Raw genomic sequence first — 26,741 nt, 5'->3', positions numbered from 1 at the left:
TTAGTTTCCTTCTTTGCCCTCCCCAGTGGCTGGAATGTGCGTATGACAGGAAGCCATTTTAGCCCATATGGATGAAGTCAACACTCTGGATGGATGAGCAACGAAACAGAGGAACACTATAAAGCTGCCTTATCATCATTTCCTTATGCTCAGACCATTAAATGATAGAAATAAACTTCTATCTTGTTTAAGCCTCCTTTAATTTTGATGTCTGTTACACCAGCCAAACCTTTAACTTAATTTATATATGACACTATTGTGATTATTTCTTTTCGTATCTATTTCACCTAAAAGATGAAGTCTTTCAGGGTTGTGACTTTATCTTATTCATCTTTGTATCCCCAGTGTACCTTGTTCATAGCAGTACTCAATAAAAGTTTGTTGAAAAATAATGAGTGAACAGATGAACAAATAGAGGTCCTCATGGAAATGGTCTCCTATTGTTACTAAACGGTAACCATATTGGAAGAGTCAAATGGAAACAACGGGATTCTAAGCAGACTTGGGGCTCATGAAATGAGAGGAGGAGAGACAGTGAGCCACCAATCTAAAAAATATGGGGAGATGTTCTGAGATGATTGCTTGAGTCAGAAAGGCTTAACTATTCTTAGAGTTTGGGGGATATTAGTCATCTCTCTAACTGATCATAGAGGTGAGCTTTAGGCAAAAAACAAGTGTTTGTAAAGTGCTTAATTTGATAAAAGGAGAAACAGGGCATCTGCTTCTGCCTGCTGGAGGTAGTTTATTTGTTTCAGAGAGGCTCCAGAAATATGGGGCGCTTGAACTCAAGGGAGGCTGGGTATAAACACCTGCCTGACTTTTAACCTTGAAGCTTTTGTGTCTTCATGGCTAGAACCACTCCACTCACCCCAACAGGCTCAGACCTGCTGCAGACTCAGAAAACTCTGGGGAGCTCTATGTTGCATCTAATTCTAGGAACTTGGCTCCAGCTTTGTTTCTTGTGATAATCCCTGTATTGACATATTGTCTAAAGTTGGGGAGTCCACCTTCCTTTAAGCTTGTTTACATTTCCTTGAACCCCAGCTCCTATGGTATGTTCTTGAAATCTGTTTTTTTTCTCAACAAAATCATCAGTTGAGAATGAAGGGGAAGGATGTTGGAAGCTTGAAGAGAGAGAAGAACATATGAAATGGTTTCTCATAAGAGTAAGAAAGTGGGGCCTGCCTGGTGGTGCTGCAGTTAAGTTCACACACTCTGCTTCCGTGGCCTGGGGTTCCCCGGTTCAGAGCCTGGGTGCAGACCTACCCACTGCTTATCAAGCCATGCTGTGGCAGGCGTCCCACATATAAAGTAGAGGAAGATGGGCACAGATGTTAACTCAGGGCCGGTCTTCCTCAGCAAAAAGAGGGGGGTTGGCAGAAGATGTTAGTTCAGGGCTAATCTTCCTCAAAAAAAAAAAGAGTGAATTGAGTAGGGAAGTGGGACAAGTGGGCAGTACTCAGGTTCATTTGAAGTGTGTGGTTATTAATTTAAAGCAGGCCAATCATATCGTTTCAGTTCTCAGGTTAAAGCACAGAGTAGACGGAGAGTTTACTCAATCAGAGAAGGGGTTTTCTTAGGTGAGTGCGATGGTGGGACAGAAAGACAAAGGAGTTGAGGATATCCAGTGAACGAACCAAGGAAGTGATCATATTGATGGACCAACCATGAACCTTAAGCCAAGCACTGAGGGAAAGGTAATAGAGTCAATGGATGGAGGGTTAGTGAATGAAAGATCAATGAATGGAGATTGTTTTGCAACAAAGAATCATTGCAGCCAGGGCACTAGAGGGGTGTTAGACAGAAAATTAAAGGGAGATGTCAGAGGGAAGGGATACTTGGGACTGAGATTTTGGAGGGGGAAGTTATTGGTATTAACAGGGTCTTCATCTGGTGAAGGATTCATAATATTTACCTCAAAGCATTATGAAGAACAAATGAGACATTTTGTGAAGCATGATGTTGGCCATGGAGGAGCCCCTCTCACATCTCCCTTTATGAGAGATAGGAAGCACAGTTGACTGATAGCCTCCTGCTGTGGGTTCCTGTGAATGGTGCAGCATGCTTGCACTGGCCTTCTCCCAACCAGTGACTAAGCATGGCAGGTGTATTAGTGCTGGCCCAATCCTGCCCAATGGAAGAGTCCTCCAATGGGCATCTTTGACTTAGTCCCTCCCTATTGGCCTAGATAAGACTTTCTCAGAACTGTGCTGTGGTCTGAGGCTCTTCCTACAAATCCTTCCTTCCCTCTTTCACAGGTGTCAGATCAGCATAGTGGTGTAAAGGCTCTCTTTCCTGACACCTGCTTCCTCCTCATTTATTCTTCAGAGGAATTTCCCTCAATCTCCTGCAAACACCATCTTGGTGTCTTGCTTCCTGTAGAACTCATGTTCACACAAAAACCTAGGATAGAGCCTAACACAGAGCAGATGTTGAATAATTGTTAGCTTTTGGCACTATAATTAAGAGATCCAGACATTACCCATATAAACATTTACAATTTTCCTCTTAGTTTTCTAACAAACTTTTTTTCTTTTTTTTGAAAATCTGTTTTTTCTCTCAGCTTAACCAGAGTGAAAAGGGATTTCTTCCACCTCAGCCAGGCTGGGGGAGAGACCTGGGACTGCCCCCGTAGTCATCATGGAAGTGGCAGCACCTGACTTGGCTCAGAACCCGGAAGATTGATGGAGCCAGGCAAAGAGAAAACTGAGCGAGAGAGAGAGATAGAACAGCTGCTGGATAATTTCCCTTCAGATGTCCTCTTATCGAAACATTTCAATTCATATGGCAGAAATTGAACTCCTTTTTTTCTTTGTCTGGCACCTGAATCTATTTTAAATGACTCATCTTTGAGGAGGAGGAGGAGAGAGAACACAACAGAGCTTCCCTACTCAAACTGTCTTTCTTCCTTTTCTTACACTCAAATGCAAAGGGATGTCTGTCCTCCAAATTAATTACTATAGGCAAGGTCTGGAGAGAACTTTTTGTTAGTTAGTTGTCAGTCTGGGATATCAGTCACTCTGATATTCAAGGGGAGAACCATCTGAAAAGTAAATAAATAGACCAGACTTATAGCTTCAGACAAACATCCATCCATCCATCCATCCATCCATCCATTCATTCATTCGCTTCACAGATGTTTGTTGAACACCCACTTCAAGCCAGGCATGTGCTGGGTCCCTGGAATAAAATACTGAGTCAAAAAGATGCAGTCCCTGCCTATGGAGTTTTTAATATCAAAATCCAGACAAGACTGTAGGACAAATATTAAAGTTTGACATGATTACAAAGAGATTAAATAGTTATGCGTTCTATTTCGGTAGCTTTTTTAAAAAATGGGACATGTACCTAATAAGTCATGGAGCCTACATTCAAGCAGGATTCTTAAATACCACTGTCACTTAATGTTTAAACCCAACAAGCATCAACTAGAGTAGGATCCTTTGATAGTTAAAGAGACCTATCCGTTTAATTGAAAGTATTTTGTCATATGAGTCATCATCCCTTTTTATTAGTTTTAAAAAAATTAGATCTGACTCATGGCTTTTCTTAAACACAGTACTGTCAAAATCTATGGAAACCAGAACCAAATAACTGACCAAGTTAAGCTGGAGAGACTTCACCCATTACAGGCTGAAGCCACAACAATTTTTTGCATAGAGAGAGAACCACTAATTTACATTCACTATCCTGAACTAACAAATTCATACCTGTGAAAATTCAGCAGCTTGCATCCTTTAACTCTTTCCTAAGTTGAACTGTCAATTACTAATTGCAACTTTAAAATCAAGATACTTGCCCATTGATTAGTAACTCCTTCTTTCCCCCTTCTGATCAATGGCATGAAGTTTCAGTTAAGCAAGATGAATAAGTTTTAGAGATCTGCTGTACAATATTGTACCTGTAGTCAACAATACCGTATGGTATACTTAAAAATTTTTAAGAGGATAGATCTCATGTTAAATGTTCTTACAACAACAACATAAAATAAAATAAAATAATTAAAATTGAGATACTTAAGTAACTGGCTGAGTGACTGGCTAAACCACCAATTAGAAAAATTGAATTAGTTAAGAGAAGAAAAACAGTAAGACTTGTAGACCTGAATAGTGTCTTGGAGGTTACCCGATTCAACCCTTCTCCCTTACCCCCAGCCTCCTGGACACACATACACACAATATAAATTAAGGCCCAGAGCAGGTAAGTGACCAAATCTGTCCAAGACCAGAATCCGTATTTCTCAACAACACGTCTTTCAAAGGGTGAAGAGCTGCAATGGTATATTTCCCAGATCGTTTCCTTCCTCTCCATTTCTTCTAGCAGCAGGGGTCACATCCTTGAAAACTTTTCCATCCTAACAGGTGTCTCCCATCCCGGCTTATCCTAACATTTCTGGAAGATTTGTAAAGCACAATTTGATGTTTTCCTTTCCCTGTTCAAAAATCTTTGGTCTCCCCACTACATAAGAAATAAAGAATAAAATCTTTAGCCCAACATTCAAGGCGCTCAGCCATTTGGTTCTGCCTTTTCAAAAATTTCTCTTTGATGTAACGATTAATCCAATCAAACTCAAATATTCACTCTTCTTTGTGTGCATAAGTCGAGCTTTCTTGCCGCAGTCCTTTGCTCCTGCTGGTCCTTCTCTCCTGCACCCTATCCTGAGTATCACATCAAATATCACTCGAGGTGCAGTTCAAATGCCAAGGAAGCCTTTCCAGAGCCCTCCCAACTGGAAGCCAGCTCTCTCCCAGTTCTTCTCTTCCACATTTTATTATAACTATCTCTGCACAGGTCATCTCTTCCCAGTCAACTATAAGTTTCCCAGGGGAAGAAACTTCAATAGTTGTTAAACTAATGGTCAGTGGATATATGAGAATAACGCATCTTTTTAAAAAGTATATTTTTTAAATCTACCAATGTTAATTATGCTTTCAGTTTTTAACTAAAAGGAGAAAACATAATGACTATTGGAAGGTTGCTTTTAAAAAATAATTTTAAATTTTTAAATGATTTCACTTATATGACAGATGCAGAACTGCCTGAAAACATTCCTTCCAATCTCTATTCTAAAATACCAGTGTTATGATTATTTAAACTTGTTCCAACCAATCATAGAAGGATATTTTTCTTCCCAAAACATTTTAGGAAGAAAAAAATCTTCAAAAGTCATCTTATCTCAGTCATAGCCACTTCCCATATATAAAATCTCAGGACAATGAGAACTTATCCTATTTTAAGTATCTGCTAAGATAAATTGCACAGAGTTCCTGGTAATCCATTCTGACATCTTTTGACTCTCCCTGACACAGTATTACTCGGTAATAAGTTAAACTGAGTCACTCATACTGTTATTTCATTTTGTCTCTTGAGAGGCAGTGTAGCATAGTGGTTAAGAGACATGGCTTCTGAAGTCAGACTTTCTGTCTGTCTCTGGGAAAGTTATTTAACTCCTCTCTATCTCAGTTTCCAAATCTTTAAATTGGGAGTAATAGTAGTATTTACTTCCTAGGATTTTTGCAAGGATTTGATGAAATCATATATGTATTCTGAACAGTGTCTGTAACCAAGTAAATGATGTATAAATGTTTCTATTATTATTTCTTTTTATTTTACTTTCAATAGAGATAGATAATAGTTTGATACATAGTCATTTGTACCTGGGAGTTTTGAATAAATGAATCTTCCTCTGGGCCGAACAATCCCAGCTCCTTTACACTTTGTTTTTTAATCAGACTAATTTTCCAGTCTTTTAAAAATTCTTCCTGTGGCCTTCACCTTAGTGCAGTGAAAAGAGCATTTTCGGTATTTTGCTATTACAACAAGGATTTTTGAACTAAGCCTCTAAAAGTTCCATCTATTTAACACATATCTCTTTAGAGGCATTCTCCATGCTAGTCACAATGGGTATATAACTTTGAAAAAGATAGACAAGAGGCCTGCCTTTATGAGGTATACAAATTCTTACTTGCGGAAACAAATTCTTTTCGCCACTAACCAAATCACTTACCACTCTTTCGAATTCTTTCTTCTAATACATCAGCATGTCCAGCTGGAAGTTTCTTATTGAAAATCTCAGCAGAACGGAGGAACATAGCTTCAACTGCAGACCCTTTCAGCAAAGCAATCTGATCTTCATGGTCCAATGTCTGAAATCCTGGATGAAGATGATAATCAAATCAGTATCAAAGGGTAGTGAATGCTGTATAACAGTATTTCATCATTAATATCATCCCCATTGATAAAAAATTTCCATAAAGTGATTTGTAATTGTTTTAAGATTGGGTAGTCGAGTCAATAAGTATCTCTCGTACTCCTCCAGATAAAAGCTGACTTTTATCTTCGCTGAGTAGGATTTGTTGAAAAAGTTGGACAAAAGAGGATGTCAAGTCCAAACCAAATACGTGTATTATGGAAGAGACAGGCTGATTCAGATGAAGCAACTTTCAGAAATTAAAGGCAAGCAGATTCTCTTTGAGCCACTAATTTAGTCACATCTCATGTCACATGGTCAATTCTGCATCATGGAAACATCCACATCCAGAAAAATCTTTACATGTATCCAGAAAATTAACGGAATATTTGACCATCTCATGAATCTTTAGTCAATCTGGAGAATGGGTAGCATTTCCCAAGAAAACCAATCAAAGTCATGTTGAAGTATCTGCTCTGAACTCAGCACTGCACCATGCAAGGTGGGGAAAATCAGAGAAATATGGGAAAGAATAAAACACTACCTGGAAAATCCAAAGTCCTTATACAAGTGTATATGCTACAGTCTCCAGAAGCCTCTTTGATCTCATTTCCTCCTCCTTCCCCTCACTCATTGTGCTCCAGCCACACTGACCCCTGGCTCTGCTGTGAACACAAAATCCTACTTTTGCCTCAGGGATGAATTATCTTCCTCAGATATCCCCATGCCTCACTTCCTCACTGTATGCAGGTGTCTGCTTCAAGGTGACTCTACCTAAAATAGTACTCCCCAGCACTCACTAGTTCCTACCTGCTTTATTTTTATTCATAGAACTTACCACTACCTGATATAATATTATAAATTTATTTGCTTATTTGTTAATTGTCTGAAAATTCTACTAGAGTGGAAACTTCTTGGGGGCAGAGACTTTGCCAGTTTTGTTCACTTTTGTATCCCCAGTGCCTGGCAGGGAATTGGTATCCAAGAACTATTTGTCGAATGATTGAATGGCTGAAGGAATGAATGGGAAACAAACACAAGCTCGCCTGCACATGTGTACACTCACACACAACACAACTAGAGATAAACTAATGCCTTCAGGGTCTAAATGGCTTAGAAAAGTATTACACAGCAATGGGAGTTTAGAGAAGAGAGTAATGCTAAGGGTTAAGAAACACTTAGAAAATCTAAGCTCTCCTTTGAGGGCAGGAGTCATGCGGGGTCTCCAGCACCCTGGACAGTGCCTGGCACAGGTTATATTCCATGAACTGCAGGATGGAATTACTCAACTCGGTCTTTCACAAAACACCCTTTTATTATTGGTATTATATCATTATTATTACAATCTGTAATAATGTTATCATTTCTATAATTATTGCTAAAATAATTTTTTTCTTTCTCAAGGGTTTTTTGCCTTTTATTTCCTTCTGTATTTTTAATTTTTTCCTTCTGCTTTACTCATTAAACAGACATTAACTGTACTCTTTCTCTTGGGAACTGAGTTAGGCAATGGGAATGGGGAAATGTGTGCAATATTGCCTTTGCTTTCAGATAGCTACCTTATTATTCTTTTTTGTCTTCAATTATTTCTTGGTTCAATACCAACTGACCGTTTGAACTGAAAAACCTTTTCATACAAACAACCAAGAACATCATATTCTCTCTTTCCCAATTCTTCCCCCCACAGCTTTTACTCTTTTGTAATCTTGTTTTTGATCAAGATTGCCTTCAGCTTAATTAGCATATAACAAATTAAGTTCCTCTTTCATTGTTAATAGAGAAATGAGAGAATACTAATGTTTCAATGACAATAAGAAATTTCTCCCCACATTTTATGAGTTTTATGTAGGCTTATGTCTATTCATGACACATTTAATAAAATAATAGTATAATGCTGGCAAAAGACGGCAAATTAACATGTCTAATTAAAATCCTATGTCAGAAGTTACCTTCTGTAATTTAATATTACAGTATTATGCTGCTATACAAGGTATTTATTAAACTCTTCTAGACCATGGAATTCTAATATACTAGTATATTTTTAAAGAACTGAAACAACTTAAACCTATTGGCTTAGATCACATTGATGATGTGTCTGAAAGAACTGGGGGCTGGAAGCTAAGAATCTTGCATTCCAGTTTCTGTACTGGCACCATCTGAATCACTGTAGATAAATCCCTTTCCTCATCCCACATTTGATGAATGCTTGTTCATCAAGTCCCATGAATTTTTGAATCTCTCTTTATTTTGTTTCTTCTTCCCTCTCCCACTGCTCTTGCTTTAATTCAAGCCCTCTTGCCTGGACTGGTGCAGTATCAAAGTAACTGATCATCCTTGCCTCCAGTCCCTGCCTGTTCAAATCCATTTTATAAAAACCTGATAAAGGCATATCTATAACACAAATTTCATCACTTCCTTCTCAAAACAAGAAGAAGCCACCAAAAAGTCTTTACTATCCAGGGGACAAAGATTGAATTCCTTAGTTAGGCCCTAATCAATCTGGTACCAAATTAGCATATGTCTAACTAAAAAGCCACAGACATTTTGCTACAGCAACACTGAATTTTCTCTCTCTTCTCTAATAATCCTATTCTTGTTCATGCTTCATTATATTTTCACAAGCAGATCTCTCAACTTGCAATGTCCCTTCTCTTCCATACCACCTGGAAAACTCACTTTTCTTCTAGACTCAACTCAAATGTGATTCTCTTTGAAACCTCCCTATCTTTCTCAGATACAATTAGCAACTACTTCCTCTCTGTTCAAACAACACTTTGTATATATATTTTTTCATTGTATCCTTTAATCACTCTCCTTGAACGTAATAGCTAAGTAGTTAGTGTAGAGTGAGTATCAACAAATGCTTATTAAATTAATAAATGGATGAATAACAACTTTGCAAAGCCTCAATTTCTTAGTATATCAATTCGGAAGAATTATTATAAATAACTTGAATATCTAACATTTCATGTTTATAATAGTTAGACATATTAATTTAAATTAGATGTGAGATGATTCCCATTTTACAATGAACAAACCTGCCTCTCTCAATGTCACAAGAATGTTGCATAGTGTAGCAGAGAAGTAACTACATGGAAAAATACCTGGCAATTTTTTTGTGAATTCTACAAGAATCTGTACATGATTGGTAGCCATTTCAGTTAAAATGAGAAAATTTTCTTCTGCACTGAATTCTTCTTTTAACTAAATTTTAAGAAAAAAAAGCAAATGATTAATAAGTAGATAAAAGGATAATTCAATACAAAATCATTAGACTAGGGAACCAGATTTAGATAATAAAATTTAAAATGTAGCTCATATTTCTCAGATCCCTGGAGAGAAATTACCATTACTAAGATAGATGTGAGACTTGTCACTTCTTAATTGTTTAATAATGCTCCTAAAAATTTAAATGTATAGCTTAAATTTCAGCTCTAATCATTTCAAACTAACATATTCATAGATAAATCCCACCTCCAAAGTAGTAAAAGCTCCAGAAAATATTAACTTTAAACCCATGTATTTTCAGATGTTGTACGTACGATTTTATTTGTTATTTCCTGAGGCATTCTCTGTTTGCTATATGAGTCCATAATATAATGTAGAAGATTCTGTTGATCTGGGGTGAGTTCAGTTTTCTCCTACACTGGCAAAAAAATAAAAGGTGTGAAGGAGGGTGGTTATAAAGCATTTTTCCTATATGTACATTCATCTGGAGTAAACCACTAGCAGAAACTGTTGAAAAAAGCCCTAAATATGGAAGGAACTATGTGCTCTATTGCAATGTGTAATTGCTTTCTCTGGGTCTTTGGGCAAGCCATATCACATTTCACTAAATTTGTCCCAAGGTGCTCATTTTCCTATCTATAAAATAGGGATAACAAAATATTCCTTTCATGTATTTATTGGGAATTAATAATAGTCTGGATATGAGTCCTATTGAGCACATTCATAGAGAAGTTCAGTAAAAGTTCAAGGCTTAATTATAACTAAGGAAAGGTTCCCACATATGAAGTGGAGAATCCATTGAAGGATATTCATGTAGAGCAGTGGTTGAAAAACTGTAGCCCATGGACAAAATCCACCTTGTTTTGTAAATCAATTGAAACACAATTATACTTGTTGGTTTATGTATTATCACACTAAAATGGCAGAGTTGAGTAATTGTGATGGAGACCATGTGGCCAAAGCCTAAAATAAAGAAATTCTTTTCCCTTCACGGAAAAGAATTTGCTGACCCCTGAAGTAGAGAGTCACCAATCTGGATAATTCAGACCTCAAACATCTCTTTTCCCCTTACTAGCATCTTTTAAAGAGTGTGAATAGTTGTGTCAACTCTTTGCTTTCTTATACCAAGTTGTTATTGAGGAAGCCATATGACAAATTAATACTCACATAAAATTATTTGAAAAACCAAACGTGGATGAAGTTTTCTTTGTCAGTAGCATAATATTGATAAGGCTGTGACTTGAACAATCATGGATTATTGGTTTTTCAACTAATGGCAAATTAAAATTCCTCCACATGTCTTGTGCATTATCACAATGTGTTTAGCTAAGCATACAAGATACTGTTTCTCTATTTTGTCCTGTGTTGCTCAAAGGAACTCTTGAGTAATTTGTGACCTCAGTGGGAAGGGCTTTTCTCTGTTGATCCACAGATGTGTATTCACCCTGTTAACCCATTGATAAGGACTAATCCACAAGCTTTAATTGAATCCACATCCTTCCCAGTTTGAGCCTCCCTTCTCAAAGATAGGGAAAAAACGGCCCTCAAAACTCAGTTTGAAAAATCTGTTTTATACATTGAAGTATTTCTATAGCAACCTCTGGGTTGTAGGAGTGGAATGGAGCCAGGGAGGAGATCTTTCACTTTTTACTTTGTATACTGCTATTATGTGAATTTTTACACCGAAGCATTTAATGCACAATTATGCTTATGGCGATGGCTCTAATTTGAAAGCCCCCCAGCCAGATCACTAAAAGCCCCGAAGCTCAGCTGGTGCTGACTTTGGCGGACACTGCTGCATGTTATTACCCTGCATGACTTAGTTGTCGAAGTCACTTGTCGCAAGTCACGTGCTTCGCTGTCTTCATTAATGGTCTGATCTGCATGCTGCTTCACGTTTTTTCTCAGTCGTTTAGATTTACACTGAATTTCAGTTAACAAGCCTGAAAAAATAAACACAGAGACTTCACCAACCACAGAAAGTACTGTTGGGTATGTGGTCACAAGGCAGATGCTGTGTAGTCAGGTCAGAATATCTCCTATGCAGTTAGCTCCTAGGCACAGAGATAATTCTAGCGCTCCAGACATTTCAAGACTTGGTCTTGAACAAGAAATTTATCCTCCGTGAGTCTCAATTTCTTCATTTGTAAAATGGGAATATCAATCTTACAGAGTTTTGTGTAGATTAAATATAATCAGGCCATTTTTTTAAATGAGCTTTATTCAAAGGATTTGTAATACCAAACCATTGTGCAAATGCAAGGTATTCAGTCAATAAAAAGGTAAGTGACACTGTCTCTATTCCTGGTCTAGGGGACTGTGAAAGCTAATGTTTCAAAACATAATATTATTATTATTTTTCATCCATGTTTACATAACTGTACCATAAGAAGTATATTCAATTCACGTTAAACACATAAGTAAACGTGTCGAGTAAAACAAATGTCAACATCGTTTAGGGAAAATTCTAAAATCCTGTTAATTTTCAGAAGTGTATAAATTATTGAGAACATAGTTAAAGATGAAAATAATTCAAGGGGACTTTGAAATTTTCTTTTGAATCATCTTACAATATCATCACTAATTTACACTTACACAGAGCTATACAAATAATGTAGAACAATCTTCCATATTTCCATTTAACTTCCTTATTCTCTCAATGTTAATGAAACTAAGTTCCAGCAATTTCTTTGTCCAGGGAATTTATTTTATAAGATCCTATGAAAGCTCTGCATCTGTTACTGGATGAGTCTGTGTTCATAAATAATATTATAGACTCTTGTAGATGGAGTCATGACAAACGTCCTCAGTTGGAACAATTTCATATTTAAGTAATGCGCAACATGAACCACCCAGGATCAAAGTAAATGTTTCCATTGCAAGATTGGATTCCAGCAGCCGCCTCTACTGTAGTCTCTTGTTTCACATATGCTGAGAGGAGATTGTGATCAGCCACTATAAACTTTCATCCACCCAGAACTGGATTATTTACACTGACCTATTTTTCCCTCTCCTGCACGCGTTATTTCTTTGGGTCCATCCCAGTTGCTTCTGCAGTTTGGGAACAATAGAACTGGAGTCGCTTTCCAAAGGCTTTTATTTCATGTGGCATTCCCTCCCTAAATGTATCATCTCCTTGGTGACATTTGTTTGTCTATTTGTGTTTTGAGGAGGAACAGCTCATATCTCATAATCTGAGTGGTCTGTAGAATGAAAAATTAATTGTGTTATATACTAGCATGCATTCCAAAGTTTGATGGAGATTGCCATTCCTCACAAAGCCAGCAGTTAATACAGTGTCTCTTTATCAGATCAAAGGACCAAATTATATTAAAACTCGGAGTAGTTAATTTCCGGTGTAAACCTACACAAATTGGTTCAAAGTTGCACTAAGAGAAAGATTCTTAATAAAATAACTTGGTTTAAAACTCTATTTATATAATTCAGAGGCAGTTATACCTTATAAAGCATTCTTAATTTTTCCCACAACTGTGAATTTTTATGTTAATTAAACAATAAATAAGAAGGCTATTAAATCAAATTTGGAGGAAACTTTTAGACTGTCATTCTTTGTAGATTATTAAAACATATTATCTAACTGTATGTTAATGCCACTTCACTCTACATATTATTCATTGCAACAATGAACAACAAAACACAGCCATTTCTTTCAGGTGAATAAAATGCTCTTTAGCTGACAGTTTGGACAATTTCAGTGTCTCATTACCCTTTTCAAGAACTTAGATGGCTTAGTAAATCCCTTCTTTAAAATGTGAAATACCATTCTAATCATATGAGTTACCTGACATCTGCCTCCTTAAGAGATTTTTAGTGGAATTTAATTTCTTGATGTGAATACCTGTATACATACATTCAGCCAACATTCCCATCTCTTTGCATTTCCTTAGTCGACACTCTTGGCACTTCCTTCGCATGTACATGTCCATCACACAGTTGCCCCCGTTTTTACACTTGTACACGGCGTTTTTGGTAATGCTTCTCCTGAAGAAACCTGTGGAAGAAATACAGAAAGGAGTAAGAAGCCTCCTAACAACTTCTACTCAGAAAAACACATAAAGATTGAGAGATGCCAGAGCATTTTCTCGTGAACCCCTGGAGAGCACCAGGCAATCCTTGAGCATACTGGTGACAAAGTATGTCAGTTGCACTACATCTTCCAGAAAAGCTGCTGTTTTTAATTTATCTCTCAAAAATAAAGATGTTTGAATTATAGCCTCTCTTAGGAAAAATCTTAGTTTGTTGCTTAGATATATTACTTTCCTTATATCTTTATTGGGAGGCAATTATGTGCCAGTGAGCTCTATGTGTTGGTGACACAAAGGCAAATAAGTCATCTCTTCTCTCTTAGAGTTTAGAGGCTGGTTGAAGGCAAAGCCATCCAAACAACCAAACAAGTGAAATCAAGTGTTCCTAGGCTGTGCTGGGGCTGAAGAGTAAGGGAGAATGGTCAGTTCTGGATAAAGAGGTCAGACACAGAAGTGGGTGTTGAGCTAAATCTTGGAAAATGAGTTGTTTACCAGGCAGACAGGGAGAGGTCACATTCAAGGTTTCAATTCAGTACTTAATGGGCCCAGCTCGGTGTAATAACAAAAATGTCAACTGTGATTTAAAAGCAAACATCTCCCCTGTGCCTGCTACAGTTAAGCTATCTAGAGTCGGGGAGGGATGGGACTGTGTTCCTTTCTGCTTCTCCGTTTCTCCACTTTCCACCTCTACTCTTTCCCCTCCATCTGGCTAACCACAGTTCCTGACACTTCCAGAGTCACTGTGGAGTGGGAAATAAGGAGAGGATGGTGGGAAAAAGTGACAGCAAAGCACTTACTTGCCTGTATTGTTAGAAGCTGGCTAGAAACCCAGCAAGTTTCTGAAATTGACTCTCCTTTGGGTTGGTTCTTTAGAGAACTCCTCCTATCTTTGGGATACTTTCCTCTGAAATTCCTTGATAAGGGCAAATACATCTCTGTTCTAGCCCATGGCTTCTATCATCTTCTTCAGAAATCTAGAAATTTGGAAATTCACTTCCATCCTTTTGACTCCAAGGTCCCTCCATGTGGCCCTTTTGGCATGGACTTAAGATAACCCCATGCCAGCTTTCTCTGGTCCAGCAAATTCTTTGCGGCAAAGAACCCTCTCCCACTTATCCATAAGCAGTCAGCCACCCTTCCTCTTGCCCTTTCAACTTCTCAGGTAAAAGTCAGATGTAAGTCTCTCATCTCCCTATGCTTCAGGGGGTACATACCAGTCTCCTCAAGTAATGCTGTTAAGGCCCCTTCATTGGGCCTCAAGCAACAGAGCCGCCTTAGCATATAGATTTTACCTTGGGAAAGAGGGACACCTTTTCCTAATTCTTACAACAGTACTATACTTTTCAGTGGTGGCCCCCAGCGGCAGACACCCACACCACACAATTACCCCTTTGCAATGAGGATGTGAGATTCATAACACACTAGTCACATGCTCCAAAATCTTTAAAGACTGCTCTATAACTTCCAACTCCTGCCCACTTCATACCCTCAAAGCAAGTGAAATATTTAATTAGTTCTTCACCGCCCACTGCAAGATGTGCTCACTTTGGAATGTAGTGTCTTCATGCTTCTGCTGAAATTGAGACAGCAAGTGTTTTTCCATTTGAACAGCCTGTTGGAATAATATCTAACATTTACTAAGCGCTCACTAGCTATTGTTCTAACCACTTTACCTGCATTTAATTATTCAATCTTCATATAGATTTTATGATGAAGATAATATTCTATGTCCTCATATTATAGATGAAGAAAAAAAGACACTGAGTGGCTAAGCAACTCGGCCATGATCATATGGTTAATAAGTGTACTAGGAGGATTCAAAGACAGGTGGTCATGCATCAAAGCCCATTCTCTTAACCACTATATTATAACTATAATTGCCTCCCTTGGGTCACAAGAGAGTAGAATAACTTATTATTAGGTGCCTACTATCTGAAAGCTGCATTCTCTGACCTGGGAAATACCGAGATGAATAAGACATTTCTAGTCCTCAGAGCTTCCAGCTTAGTCAGAAGACAAAGAAGTAAATTCCCAGCATAACACAAGAGAGAGTGATAGGACAGCTAATTAAGTAATAAATTTTTGGAATGTGGATGAAAAAGTGATCATTTCAGGACCACACTATATGCTTGTGAAGGTTGTGCCAAATTTAAGAGGGGGCAGCACTTCCATCATAGACATGGAGATTTACACATTGGTTATGACAATTTTTCTAGCAGAAGGCAATAAAAAATTGTCCTAGTAAAGTAAGTAAAATATGACAATTTCCCAACAGCTAGAAGTCAAGTGTGTTGAAGGAAAGGTGTTAAAAAGTCTGGGAATGGCCATGATTAATTCTGAGTAAGGGAAATAAGAGAAGAATTCATGAAGGAAGTAGCATTTAAGCTGGACCTTGAAGAACAGGTAGTATTTTGAAACATAGACTGTGAAGGAGGAAGGACATTCTGGGAACTGAGCAAAGGCTGGGAGTTATGGAAATTCCAAGGACGAGTGGATAATTCATCTTGATGGGAGGTTAGAGCGTGGAGAGAATTAGTGGGAGATGGTGAGGGCATGCAGTGGGACAGAATACGGTTAAATGCCTTTAAACACCAAGCAAAGGAGCTGAGTCTTTACTGTGTAGAAAGAGAGAAGCCATCAAAGGGTTTTGGCAGGGGAGGGTATGACCTAACTTGCATGTCAGGAAGAATCCTTGGTTCAAGGTGAAGAAAGGTGAAACAGGGACGATAGAGACTAGGGGCAGGAGACTGTTACCAGCTAAGAGGTAATCAGTGCGTGAATTAGATGCAAGGTGGTGAGAACAGGGAGGAGGAAACGGAGGAACGTTCAAGACTTTGTAACTAACTAAATATGAAAGTGGAAGCTGTAGGAAAAGTTAGAGACTTCAAGGTTAAAAAAGTCAGAGACTTGCTCGTAAATTTGTCAGCTGGTGTAACTTTCAGTAGGAAAGATCTTACCATTTTCCTAAATGTCAAATCCAACCACGCAAAGTCTAAAAAAAGACTTTGTGCTTCAGATCAATGTTGATATTGGGAGTGCAAATACCAAAGCATGCATTTAAAAAGAGACTATAGGGGAAAAAGAATTTTTTTCCTGGTACCAAATCATTGAGCTCAATGACCACTTTAGCCTACCTCAGTCAATCTCCCCACTTATCTTCAGCCCCTCCCAGGAATGATTCCCTTAAAACCATTGTAGACACTGATAGCTCAATAGTTAACAAAAATAAAACTTCTTGTTCTAAGATGAGTCAAAGGAACAGTGCTAGGACAGTTCTGAAGGATATTTTACTCTGGTATTAACTGAGAAAGAAATCATTATCATCTCAATAGCTGAATTAATTAGCTTTCATTCTGAGATGGTAACACAATATTATCATTTTATCACTTAAATATGGGTACATATACTGTATTTATACTTATGCAAATATATCCATACACATACCTCTGCCTCTGTCTTGTTCATATTCAACAATGCCCATATCAGAAAAGTCATTTGAAAATGAATGGAAAGGAAATTCACTGAAGAATAGAGGCTCCCTGTTAATAAAAGATGAGTAGACTGGGCTGGTATTGCCATCTGAGGAATGTGTAGAACTAGGTGGGTGTCTGGGGTGGCAGAAAAAAGCTACAGGAGGGTAAAATGGATCCCTCAAATATGCAGAATATCACATATCCTACGTCTTTTTTTCTTTTCTTGTTCTTCTTCTTTTTTTTTTGGCTGAGGAAGGTTTGCCCTGAGCTAACATCTGTTGCCGATCTTCCTCTTTTTTTCCTTGAGGAAGACCAGCCCTGAGCTAACATCTGTGCCAATCTTCCTCCACTTTATATGTGGGTCACAACCACAGCATGGCTGATGAGTGATGTAGGTCCACACCCAAGATCCAAAGCCAAGAACCCAAGCTGCCTAAGCAGGGCATGCTGAACTTAACCACTACACCACTGGGCTGGCCTCACATCTTGCTTCTTTATACAGATGGAACCCACATATGCACCCTATTCATAACTCATACACATATACATGTGCACGGGCATACACATGCACACATACAAATGCACATGCACAAGCACACACCAGACTCCAGTGACTGACAGTAGGCTATCCATTACTTTGAAATCAATAAAATATTCATTGTTTAAAAATTAAAGGTCTTCATGCCTTTTAAACAGCAACAAACACACAGTGCTGAGCAACTAGTAATGTTTACATCCAATATGACCTAAATAGAATCAGCCTTTAGGTCTGTCTCAGCACATTGTACAATACAAAGGACACCCCACCCACTTCTATAGGACTTATTTTGTATCAGGCACTGTTCTAAATACTTTGCATATGGTGATTCATTTAATATTCATAACAGTCCTATGAGATAGATTCTATGATTACCTCGCTCTTACAGACAAGGAGACTGAGTTACATAGAGATTAAGCAAATTGCTCAAGGTCCTACAGATAGTAAATGGTAGAGCTCAGATTTGAGCCCTGATAGGTTCAGTTCCAAACTCTATGCTCTTAACCACTACATCATGTTGCCCTTCCAGTAAGGAGCTTACGTTCTTAAAAATTATCTTTAGACAGTAATCTCCCCAAATGCCGTACACATGTTAAGTGCTCCACAGTTTCTTCTCTATCTCCAAAACTTCTTCAAAAGCATCCTACTCTCCCTTCCTTACCCCAGCTGTCTTTTCTACCTCTGTCTTGCTCCAAGGAAGCTGAAAATTTGCACAAACTAGAGAGAAAGTCTGACAATGCTAAAAAGCAATCTTTGGTCTCCACCACACAATTCTTATTCTTTAGGATCTCAGACATCTTCCTTGAGCTTCTTGCTGAAATTTCAGAATTTGACAATAGACTCGTGATCATCTGGTAGGAGCTGTTTCAGACTATTGTTGAAAAAGCAAACCATCAAACTTTTGAGATGAAGTTGATGAAAATGATTGTTGACTATTTAGTTCCTGCTACTAGTTGATTTTAAGGCGTTTTCCCCCTGATCTCTTGGAGAGTCACATACACAAAAATTGTCTACCTGACTTTTCCAACACTTTTACCAACTACAATCTCTATTGATTTTTTTCTTAAATAAATTTAAGAAAGACTGACTGAATTATTTTTTGAAGTTGCCTAACATCGTTCCAGGGTAGACAAATCTACAGACAACTTAGTAGTCAAAGGGCATTCATCAAACTTCTATACTCCCTTCTGTCAAAAATACCATGAAATAGAAAAAAATTAATTAGAATAGCATAGTCTATAAGAGTTAGAATACAACTCCATCAGTGTATCAAAAGTGTTAGTGAACCTCAGACAGCTAGAAAACAAAGTAAATTTTGAATAAACATTGCCCAAGACAGATGGAAAAGAATCTCCAAATTCAGATACAAGGAGATGCCAACAGCCCGGGAGCATTGATAGGGAGCATTGTGCTAAGCCAGGAGTTGGCTAAATATGGCCTACAGGGCAAATTTGGCCACCTCCCCACTTTTGTCTGGCCTGCAACATAAGAATGGTATTTACACTTTTTAATGGTTGAAAAAAAATCCAATGAAGAATAATATTTTGTGATATGTAAAAATTATCTGACATTCAAATTTCAGTGTCCATAAATAACATTTCATTGGAACACAGCCAAGCTCATTCACTTACATGCATGTCTTCTTTTGAACTACAATGGCAGACAGAGATCTTAATACTCACAAAGCTTAAAATGTTGACTATCTGGCCCTTTACACAAAAAGTTTGCCAACTCCTGTGCTAAACCATGGATAGCAGTAGTATTTGCATGCAGTCTCAAGCAATGAATATAAGCCAGAGGGAGGGGGCAATGCCCAGGAAGGAAATGCCCAGAAGACAAGGACCAGAACATTCTATCCGACACACATCTTGTCCTCCCTCCTGACTGCTAAAAGCAGGCTGCACAAACACAAACAGCATCCTCAGAGACATAGCCTGCTTAATGAGACCACTCTCGCATCTAGAGTCGTTTGGGAATCGCCTTTGTGGGAATTTGCCTAAAAGGCAACTCTGAGTCTTTTTTTCTTTTGCCTTAACTTATTAATAGAAGGTGCAGGATCAAGAGGTAAGACATTGCAAGGTATCGTATTGATAAATTAACTGGCACAAGCTACAGATTAATAGTTTTTAAAATCCTTTTTATACAAAAGGTACAAACTTCCAGTTACAAGATAAATCAGTACTGGGGATGTAATATACAACATGATGACCAAAGTTAACAATTCTGTACAGTAAATTTGAAAGTTGCTAAGAGAGAAGATCCTAAAAGTTCTCATCACAAGAAAAAAAAATTTTTGTAACTCTATGAAGTGATGGATATTAACTAAACTTATCATAGTAATTATTTCTCAACATATACATCTGTCAAGTCATCATGCTGCACATCTTAAACTTATACAGTGCTGTATGTCAGTTATATCTCAATAAAACCGGAATAAAAATAAGTACAAAATAAAAACGTGTATTTAAAAAAATCTTTCCTATAAAAGTAAAAATGCTTAATTTATTCATCAGCTCAACCACATAACTGAAGTGGGACAAGTATTCTGTTAGTTACTTTACAAACATCACCTTATTTATTCCTCCCAAGACCCCGTAGATATCTACCTCAAAGGGTTGTCCTGAAGATTAAATGTTAGTACACACAAAACCCCCAGATAGAGCCTGCACATAATAATCACTTGATGTATGTTATCTATCTGTCATCACCATTATCATTGCCATGATCATCACCTCACTCTCCTCCTCCTCATCTTTATTATCATCTTCATTTTATAGTTGAGGAGTCTGAAATCCAGAGGTGTTAAGTAACTTGAAACAGCTAGGAAGAGAATCAGGTGGGGCTGGAATCTTGGTTGTCTGCCTTCAGAGTCCTACCCCTCCCACGATTTTTATAACACTTATTACTAAAGGCTACCAAGGCAGTGAAATACTTTAACCTCCACCACTTGCATCACTCTCTAAGATAATTTGATGGATAGAGTTCGTTAGGACCATTACTTAATTTTATAAAATCAGATCTCAAAATCAAATAGGATTTCAGTAGGTTTGTGTGTGAGTCAGGGCACCTCAGCGCTGACCCGTAAACAAAGGGCCTGCTGGAAACACTCCACATCTATTTTATACACCAGAATAGTTTCAATAATTCTGGAATTTTTTCTAAAACTTCAGATCTAAGTCTAATGCTGGTTCACTATTTTATGTAAAAATATGTTCAAAAGGACAATAGTCACTCACTTGCTCATAAAATGCCTTTTAAGAATTCTATCATTTTCTCACTGATAGACATAGACTCTCCTGGCATGAAGATGGATGTGACTGACGCTGACCTATTTGGAAATGTGGCAGTTTGAAATATCCAGTCAGATGCAGAGCAGTTTTGTTAGTTGAGATTTGAAGTTTGAATAAAATTCATTCAGACCTTAGCATATTTCCATATGCTCACTGATAACAGAGGAGGAATAAAAGCTCTCGATTTAATCTTGCACCAAGCGAATGGCAGTCATTGTCACTCCGCATTATGCTTGTGTTCTGCAGTTTTGACTTTAAAAAAATACATCAAAATTTCTCTCATTGATGCCATAAATGCCTACAATAATAAAACATTCAGAAAAATTAAAATATTTTTAATGGAAACAGATATAGAGACCAATGAAATCGTGAAGTTTCACCATGATCTTTGTTTTTAACTTTCTAAAAATTTCCTCGTGTGTGTGTGTGTATGTGCGTATGTATGGGTATGTTTAAAGTATCACATTCATGAAAGATCTGCAGTGAAGTCCTAAGTCAGGAGAGCTGCCAGGATATTTTCATATAAAAATCTAACTTAATTCTCATAAAGACCCTGTGAAATAGATATTGTCCCTATTTTGCAGATTGGAGACCAGAGAAGTTAGCTATTCCATCAACTAAGGATCGGCTAGCTGGATATCCACTGCACTTCCTCCTACTCTCTGTGTACATCCTCTACTGTAAAGGCAGGAAACATAACCTTTGAACACAACCTTTCCCAGACTCCCTTGCAGCTAACATTGTGGATATGATTTATGCTCTGACAAACAGATGCCCTTGTAAGATATTTGGAAAGTAGAAGTGAGACAAGAGCTATGCTTTTATTGCTTCTGTGGTTTCTGCTGGCAAGTTTTGCTATTGCAGCATCTTGGTTTCTAGTTTCTAGCTTTAAGGGTATTGAAAGGCAAGACACAAGGTGTTCATCATTTGTAGGTGCATATTTAGCAGGCAAGCCATGGCTCTGGAGTCAGTAATTGTAGTAAAGGCAGCTTCCTGATCCCTAGACGGCAGCTGTGGTGGCATCTTCAGGGAGCTAACAGTTCTTGTGTTATCCTTCTGACTCCTCATCTTCTTGAGTAACAACTGCCCTGGCAGGCCAGTTCTGCAGTGTGACTCCAAGCATCCTCTTGAAGACTTAGCATAGAACCTGTTCCTCTGCCCTTCCACCTTCTCCTGCATTAATTCCTTTCTGCTTGAAATTTTGGTTTCCATTTTATTTCACTTACCTCCGACTGATATGTTAAGTAACTTGCTTACTCAGGCAGGAAGTGCAGAGCCTAGATTCGGTGCCTGCCTGTCAAACCCCAAAGTCCACACTTCCTTTGATGGAAAGCTATGGAGTGAAATTCATTTTGCACGCGGTAAGTGCAGATATCCAAGGGGTGTGGGATGGGGGCACCAAGTTGGCCAAGTTGTTAGGCCTGCCTGGCACAGAGCACTGGTTTTTTTGTTTGTACTCTACCCCATTCTGTGCATCTCCTCCCCATTCATTAAGCTAGGATGACTTTCATTTATTTTCTCAAGAGAACATATAAAAAGCACAAAATGCTAATTACTGGCTTTTCAGACACTAAAGCCTAAGCTCCAAGATGGAAGACACTAATAAAATTTCCCGAAGTTGGGAAAGGCAGACAATCAAAGATGAAATAAAAATTCCTAAGACACGTTAAGTACCCAAGAAGGTCCTGAGCTCTTCCTTCCCACACTCCATCCCCAGACTGAGTCCCAGGATGGGTGCATTGAAAGATTAAAGAAAGTCCATGTCACTCGGGAATCCTAGAACAGAGAGATTCTTGCACCCTTTCCTGGGGAAAGCCTAGGGAAGCCCTTGGGGTTCCCTGCACCCAGCATGACCTAGGAGCAGATGAAATGGCTGTGTGTTTCTCTGGGAATCCAGGAGTTCCAGTGCAGATACTGGAGCAGCATCAGGAACCCACCCACCTGAGCTGCAGAGAAGCAGGTGGGGTTGGACAAGAAAGAGGCATGTGCTCAGGACACCAGGATGGAGCCTCAGAGACCCTTCCCACTAGTTACTGAAGATCAGAGAGTACAACTCCCAACAGATGCCGGACTATGTTAACTGCACTGAGAACCAGACCCCCGCCCCTAGTGCCCTATTTCTCCACGATGCTACATAATCCTGGAATTTAAACAAAACCCCAGAAAAAAAATTTGGGGGGGAGTGCAGTGAGTAGAATAATCCTGAATTGAATGAAATAAAGTTTCCACCAGGGCTTGAAATGGAATTAAATCCAATTATACAAAATAAGGTTACATCTCTTGCACACATACCCTGAGTATTGTGCACTCTCACTGCACAGCTTCCAGTTAATTACGATCCTGACCTTCAAGAGTCATTGGTCTAGAACAGGAGTCAGCAAACTACACCTAGACCCATGGGCCAAATTCGGCTCACTGCCTGTTTTTTAATTTTCCTGCCTATTTTGGTAGGCTAAGTAAAGCCACAACTATGCCCCTTCTTTACGTGGCTGCATTTGCAGAGCTGTGTAATTGCAACAGAGACCACCCTGGTGCAAAATCTAAAATATTTATTGTTTCTTTACAGAAAAACATTGCCATCCCCTGGCGTAGAACATGGAATCTGCCTGACTCCATCTCATCTCCTCCCTTGCGTTCTTGTCCTTTTGCTGGCACCATGGGAGTAAAGTCCCCAAAGTCTCAAATCAAAATCAGTGGAAAAGCTCTGCCTTTCTCTGCTCTTGAAGATGTATCTTCCTCCCAGCTTTTCCTTCCTGAACCCTCCCAAGGATCAGTTCTCTTTTGACCACTTTTCTGTCCTCTTCTCTCCTGTCCCACACTTTCTCATAGCCCCCATCTCTGACTTGTATTCTGTGTCCTTTATGGGCTTCTCTTCCCCTGCCTGCCTTTAGAGTCAGTGTCTCATAGGGTTGTCCTCCCTCAGCACACTGGTCTCACTCTACTCACCCTGCCACACCCGGAAATTCTTCTCAGGAGGACACATTTTCACTACCGCGTTCACCTGTATGGAGGTGAGCCAGTCCAAGTTATTGACTTTAGAAGTTTATTTCCTCAGCTTGGACAATACCAATACCTTAATACCTAAATGGAGCACTTGATTTTCTTCCTTTTGTCACTGAATTAGTTAATATTAGCCTTGAACAAATAGCTCAAAGAATAGAATGATCATTTAGTGGGCAGCTGTAAAAGACGTCGTAGTCTAACGGTTAATAATAAGGGCTCTAGAGTTAGATTTATAAGCTGTAGATTTGAAACTCCACCCCTTATTAGCGGGGAAGCCTTGAGCAAGTTGATCAACTTCTTGTGCTTCACTTTCTTTGTTTATAAAATGGGGATAAAGTATGAAAATTAATGTTTACTACTGAAGTGTGGAAAATACATCACATAAGCTACTAGCACTGGCCTCTACATCTCAGCTTCTTTTTGAAATGATATGCTTACTCCTCACCTATAACATAGGCACAATAATACCTAATTTCCACAGCTGCTGTAAGGACCCAAGAAAATGTTTGTAGCATGCCTGCATAAGAATTGGCATGTCATTGGCATTGAAATTTGTCAGTTCAAAAATATTCATAATGAGATTTTTCTTTTGAACCAGATTTTCAGAATAAACTACACGTTTTCTTATCTATTTCTCTCCAAGCAGGAAACATGACTTAGATTAGAGATTGTGTCTTTCTAGTCTAAATTTTATGTATTGAATTTTCCTTTTGATGACCTAATGGAGAGCAGCATCCCCACCCTTGAGAATTTCACAATCACAATGCACAACCAAGCTGCTTGGCCAGGTAGGTCCCCCCAGCTGCATTTATGTATGATTTACACCAGTAATTCTCAAACTTTGGCAAGGAGGGATTGTTAAATCATAAGTTCTTGGGCCCCGTTTCCAGAAGTTCTGATTCAGTAGGTCTGAGGCAGGGCCCTCAAATCTGCATTTCGTAAAACTTCCCAAGTGATGCTGATACTGCTGGTGCAGGCACATGCTTTTGAGTAGCACTGGTCTACACAGACAAGCTGGAGAGGCTGTTGGTAACTTGAGACAACATCAAATAGAATAAGTCTTGCCAAACAACTGATAATGGGTTGGGCATCAACATTTATCAAGATAAGCAGAAAATAATTACATCGCTACTATACTCAATGTTTATAGATTCTAAGACTGTAACAATAATAATGATAGGCATTACTGAGTTTTGACTATGTACCAGACTTTTTTCTAAGTCCTTTACTCATATTAAACTTATTTTTACATTTTTATTTTATGGATGTCCTTAAAAATTAATAATAGCATTCTCTGGATCATCTCCATGATCATCTTATACTGCCATTAAAACTAACTGTCCTCATTTTTTTGTGTGCCCATGATGTCGTTATCAGCAAATGTGTGATTTATTTGTCAAGAGCTGTGAGAAAATGACAAAGGTAAATTCAATATGCATGGGATATACTCAGTTTAGGGATGCCCAAAAGGAGCTCTAGATGAACCAAGGTTTGGGTGGACCAATGTTTGAACAGAGAAAAGCAGAGGGGACCTGAGGCCTCATGTGATATGTGGTATAGGCATACCAAACTCAAAAGAACTTGTGCTTTCATAACTTTTTGAGCAACAAAACCACATAATCTAAACAGCACATTATTTTTATTGGTTTTGTAGTTTTGTTTTAAAAAAAGAGCATAAGGAAGCTGATAAAAGCAATTTGAATCAACGTTAGACATAGCCAAAAAATGGCTCCCTTCAAGAAATCTCCACATATAACTCAAGTGTAAGAAACTCTATATTATAACAGTACTTTTAACTGAATAGTCTATCCATTGAGAATGGTTCTCAATGGGGTGATTTTGCCGCCCAGAGGACATTTAGCAATGTCTTCAGACATTTTTGATTGTCACAACTGAGGGTTACTACTGGCATCTAGAGGGTAGAAACCAGGGATGCTGCTAAACACCCCACAATGTATATGACACATGCCCCCACAGTAGAGTTATCTGGCCCAAAACGTCAACAGTGTTGTGGTTCAGAAACCCTGGTCTAACAGTCTCTTTCATCAATTCATAACAATACGAAGAGTGAGATGAACTATAGATATTTTTTAATTATGAAATTTACAAACTACGTAGGAAGACAAGACACACAGACATGAAACAATTAGAACATTATAAACTGTGGTACTATAGATTCAGAAGATTTAAAGAAGTACCTCAGAATCCAACTAATACAATTTCCCATATAATGCAGAAATTTCCTGTATGAGGACTCAAGCCTGTTCATGTAACCTCTTTTTGAATTCCTATAATAATGAGAAGTTCATTATCACCTGAGGCAGGAAGTCAATCTCATTGTTGGAAGACTTCTTGCTAGTGTTAGAAAATTACTTCTTGAATTAAGCCCCAAATATGCCATCCTGTCAGCTTCATCTTTTGGTCCCCATTTTGCCCTCCAGAGTAACAGACCCACCCACTTTTTGACTAGAACTACTACAAAGCTCTCCTTTTCCTATGTAGGTAGGTCAGCAGTTGGTTTCTCAAACCTACGTGTAGAACTTTTATTTTTATTTTAATCCAACTTTCAGGCTGGTCATTTTGAAACTATTTTATTTTTCTAACCAATTAGCAGTCCTTTCCTGCTTTATTTCAAACTCACTTTTTACTGTCACATAAGCACATTTCCATTTCCATAACTCTGCCTGCTCAAAAAAAAAAAAAAATGCCACCAAATATGGAGGTTGACGTGTAGTATTTACTTTCAACATTTGGAGGTGGGGAAGAATTAAGTATTGTAAAAAATTTTGAACACATTTTTTATAAAGTAGAGTTATATATACTAAGTACCAGCAATGAACACGAATTTTCATTATGTCATTCGCAAGACATTTATTCCATACTTAGTACATACCAGGTGCTATGTTAGGTGACATGGGGAGGAATATGTAATATAGCTAAAGAAGACATAATCTATGCCTTCAAAGAATTGGT

At 38.3% G+C, this 26,741-nt stretch overlaps 1 protein-coding gene across 6 annotated transcripts in view; it reads right to left on the bottom strand.

Moving 5' to 3' along the window:
• Nucleotides 1-26,741, bottom strand: part of NR1H4 (nuclear receptor subfamily 1 group H member 4) — a 72,597-nt gene that overhangs the window by 12,120 nt on the left and 33,736 nt on the right. For 4 of the 6 annotated variants that reach the window (XM_070254560.1, XM_070254558.1, XM_070254559.1 and 1 more), the window contains 5 exons: nucleotides 13,278-13,430; nucleotides 11,228-11,361; nucleotides 9,733-9,831; nucleotides 9,295-9,394; nucleotides 6,008-6,154 (listed from right to left, as the gene is read on the bottom strand). In XM_070254560.1, the coding sequence (XP_070110661.1) occupies nucleotides 6,008-6,154; nucleotides 9,295-9,394; nucleotides 9,733-9,831; nucleotides 11,228-11,361; nucleotides 13,278-13,430 (633 nt within the window). The remainder of the gene's footprint in view (nucleotides 1-6,007; nucleotides 6,155-9,294; nucleotides 9,395-9,732; nucleotides 9,832-11,227; nucleotides 11,362-13,277; nucleotides 13,431-26,741) is intronic. The other 2 variants (XM_070254561.1, XM_005606543.4) reach the window with 1 other exon arrangement.

Source organism: Equus caballus, chromosome 28 (assembly GCF_041296265.1).
Source record: "Equus caballus isolate H_3958 breed thoroughbred chromosome 28, TB-T2T, whole genome shotgun sequence".
NCBI lineage: Eukaryota > Metazoa > Chordata > Mammalia > Perissodactyla > Equidae > Equus > Equus caballus.
The sequence above is the reverse complement of the archived record's forward strand: the minus strand, read 5'-3'. Positions and strand labels throughout refer to the sequence as shown.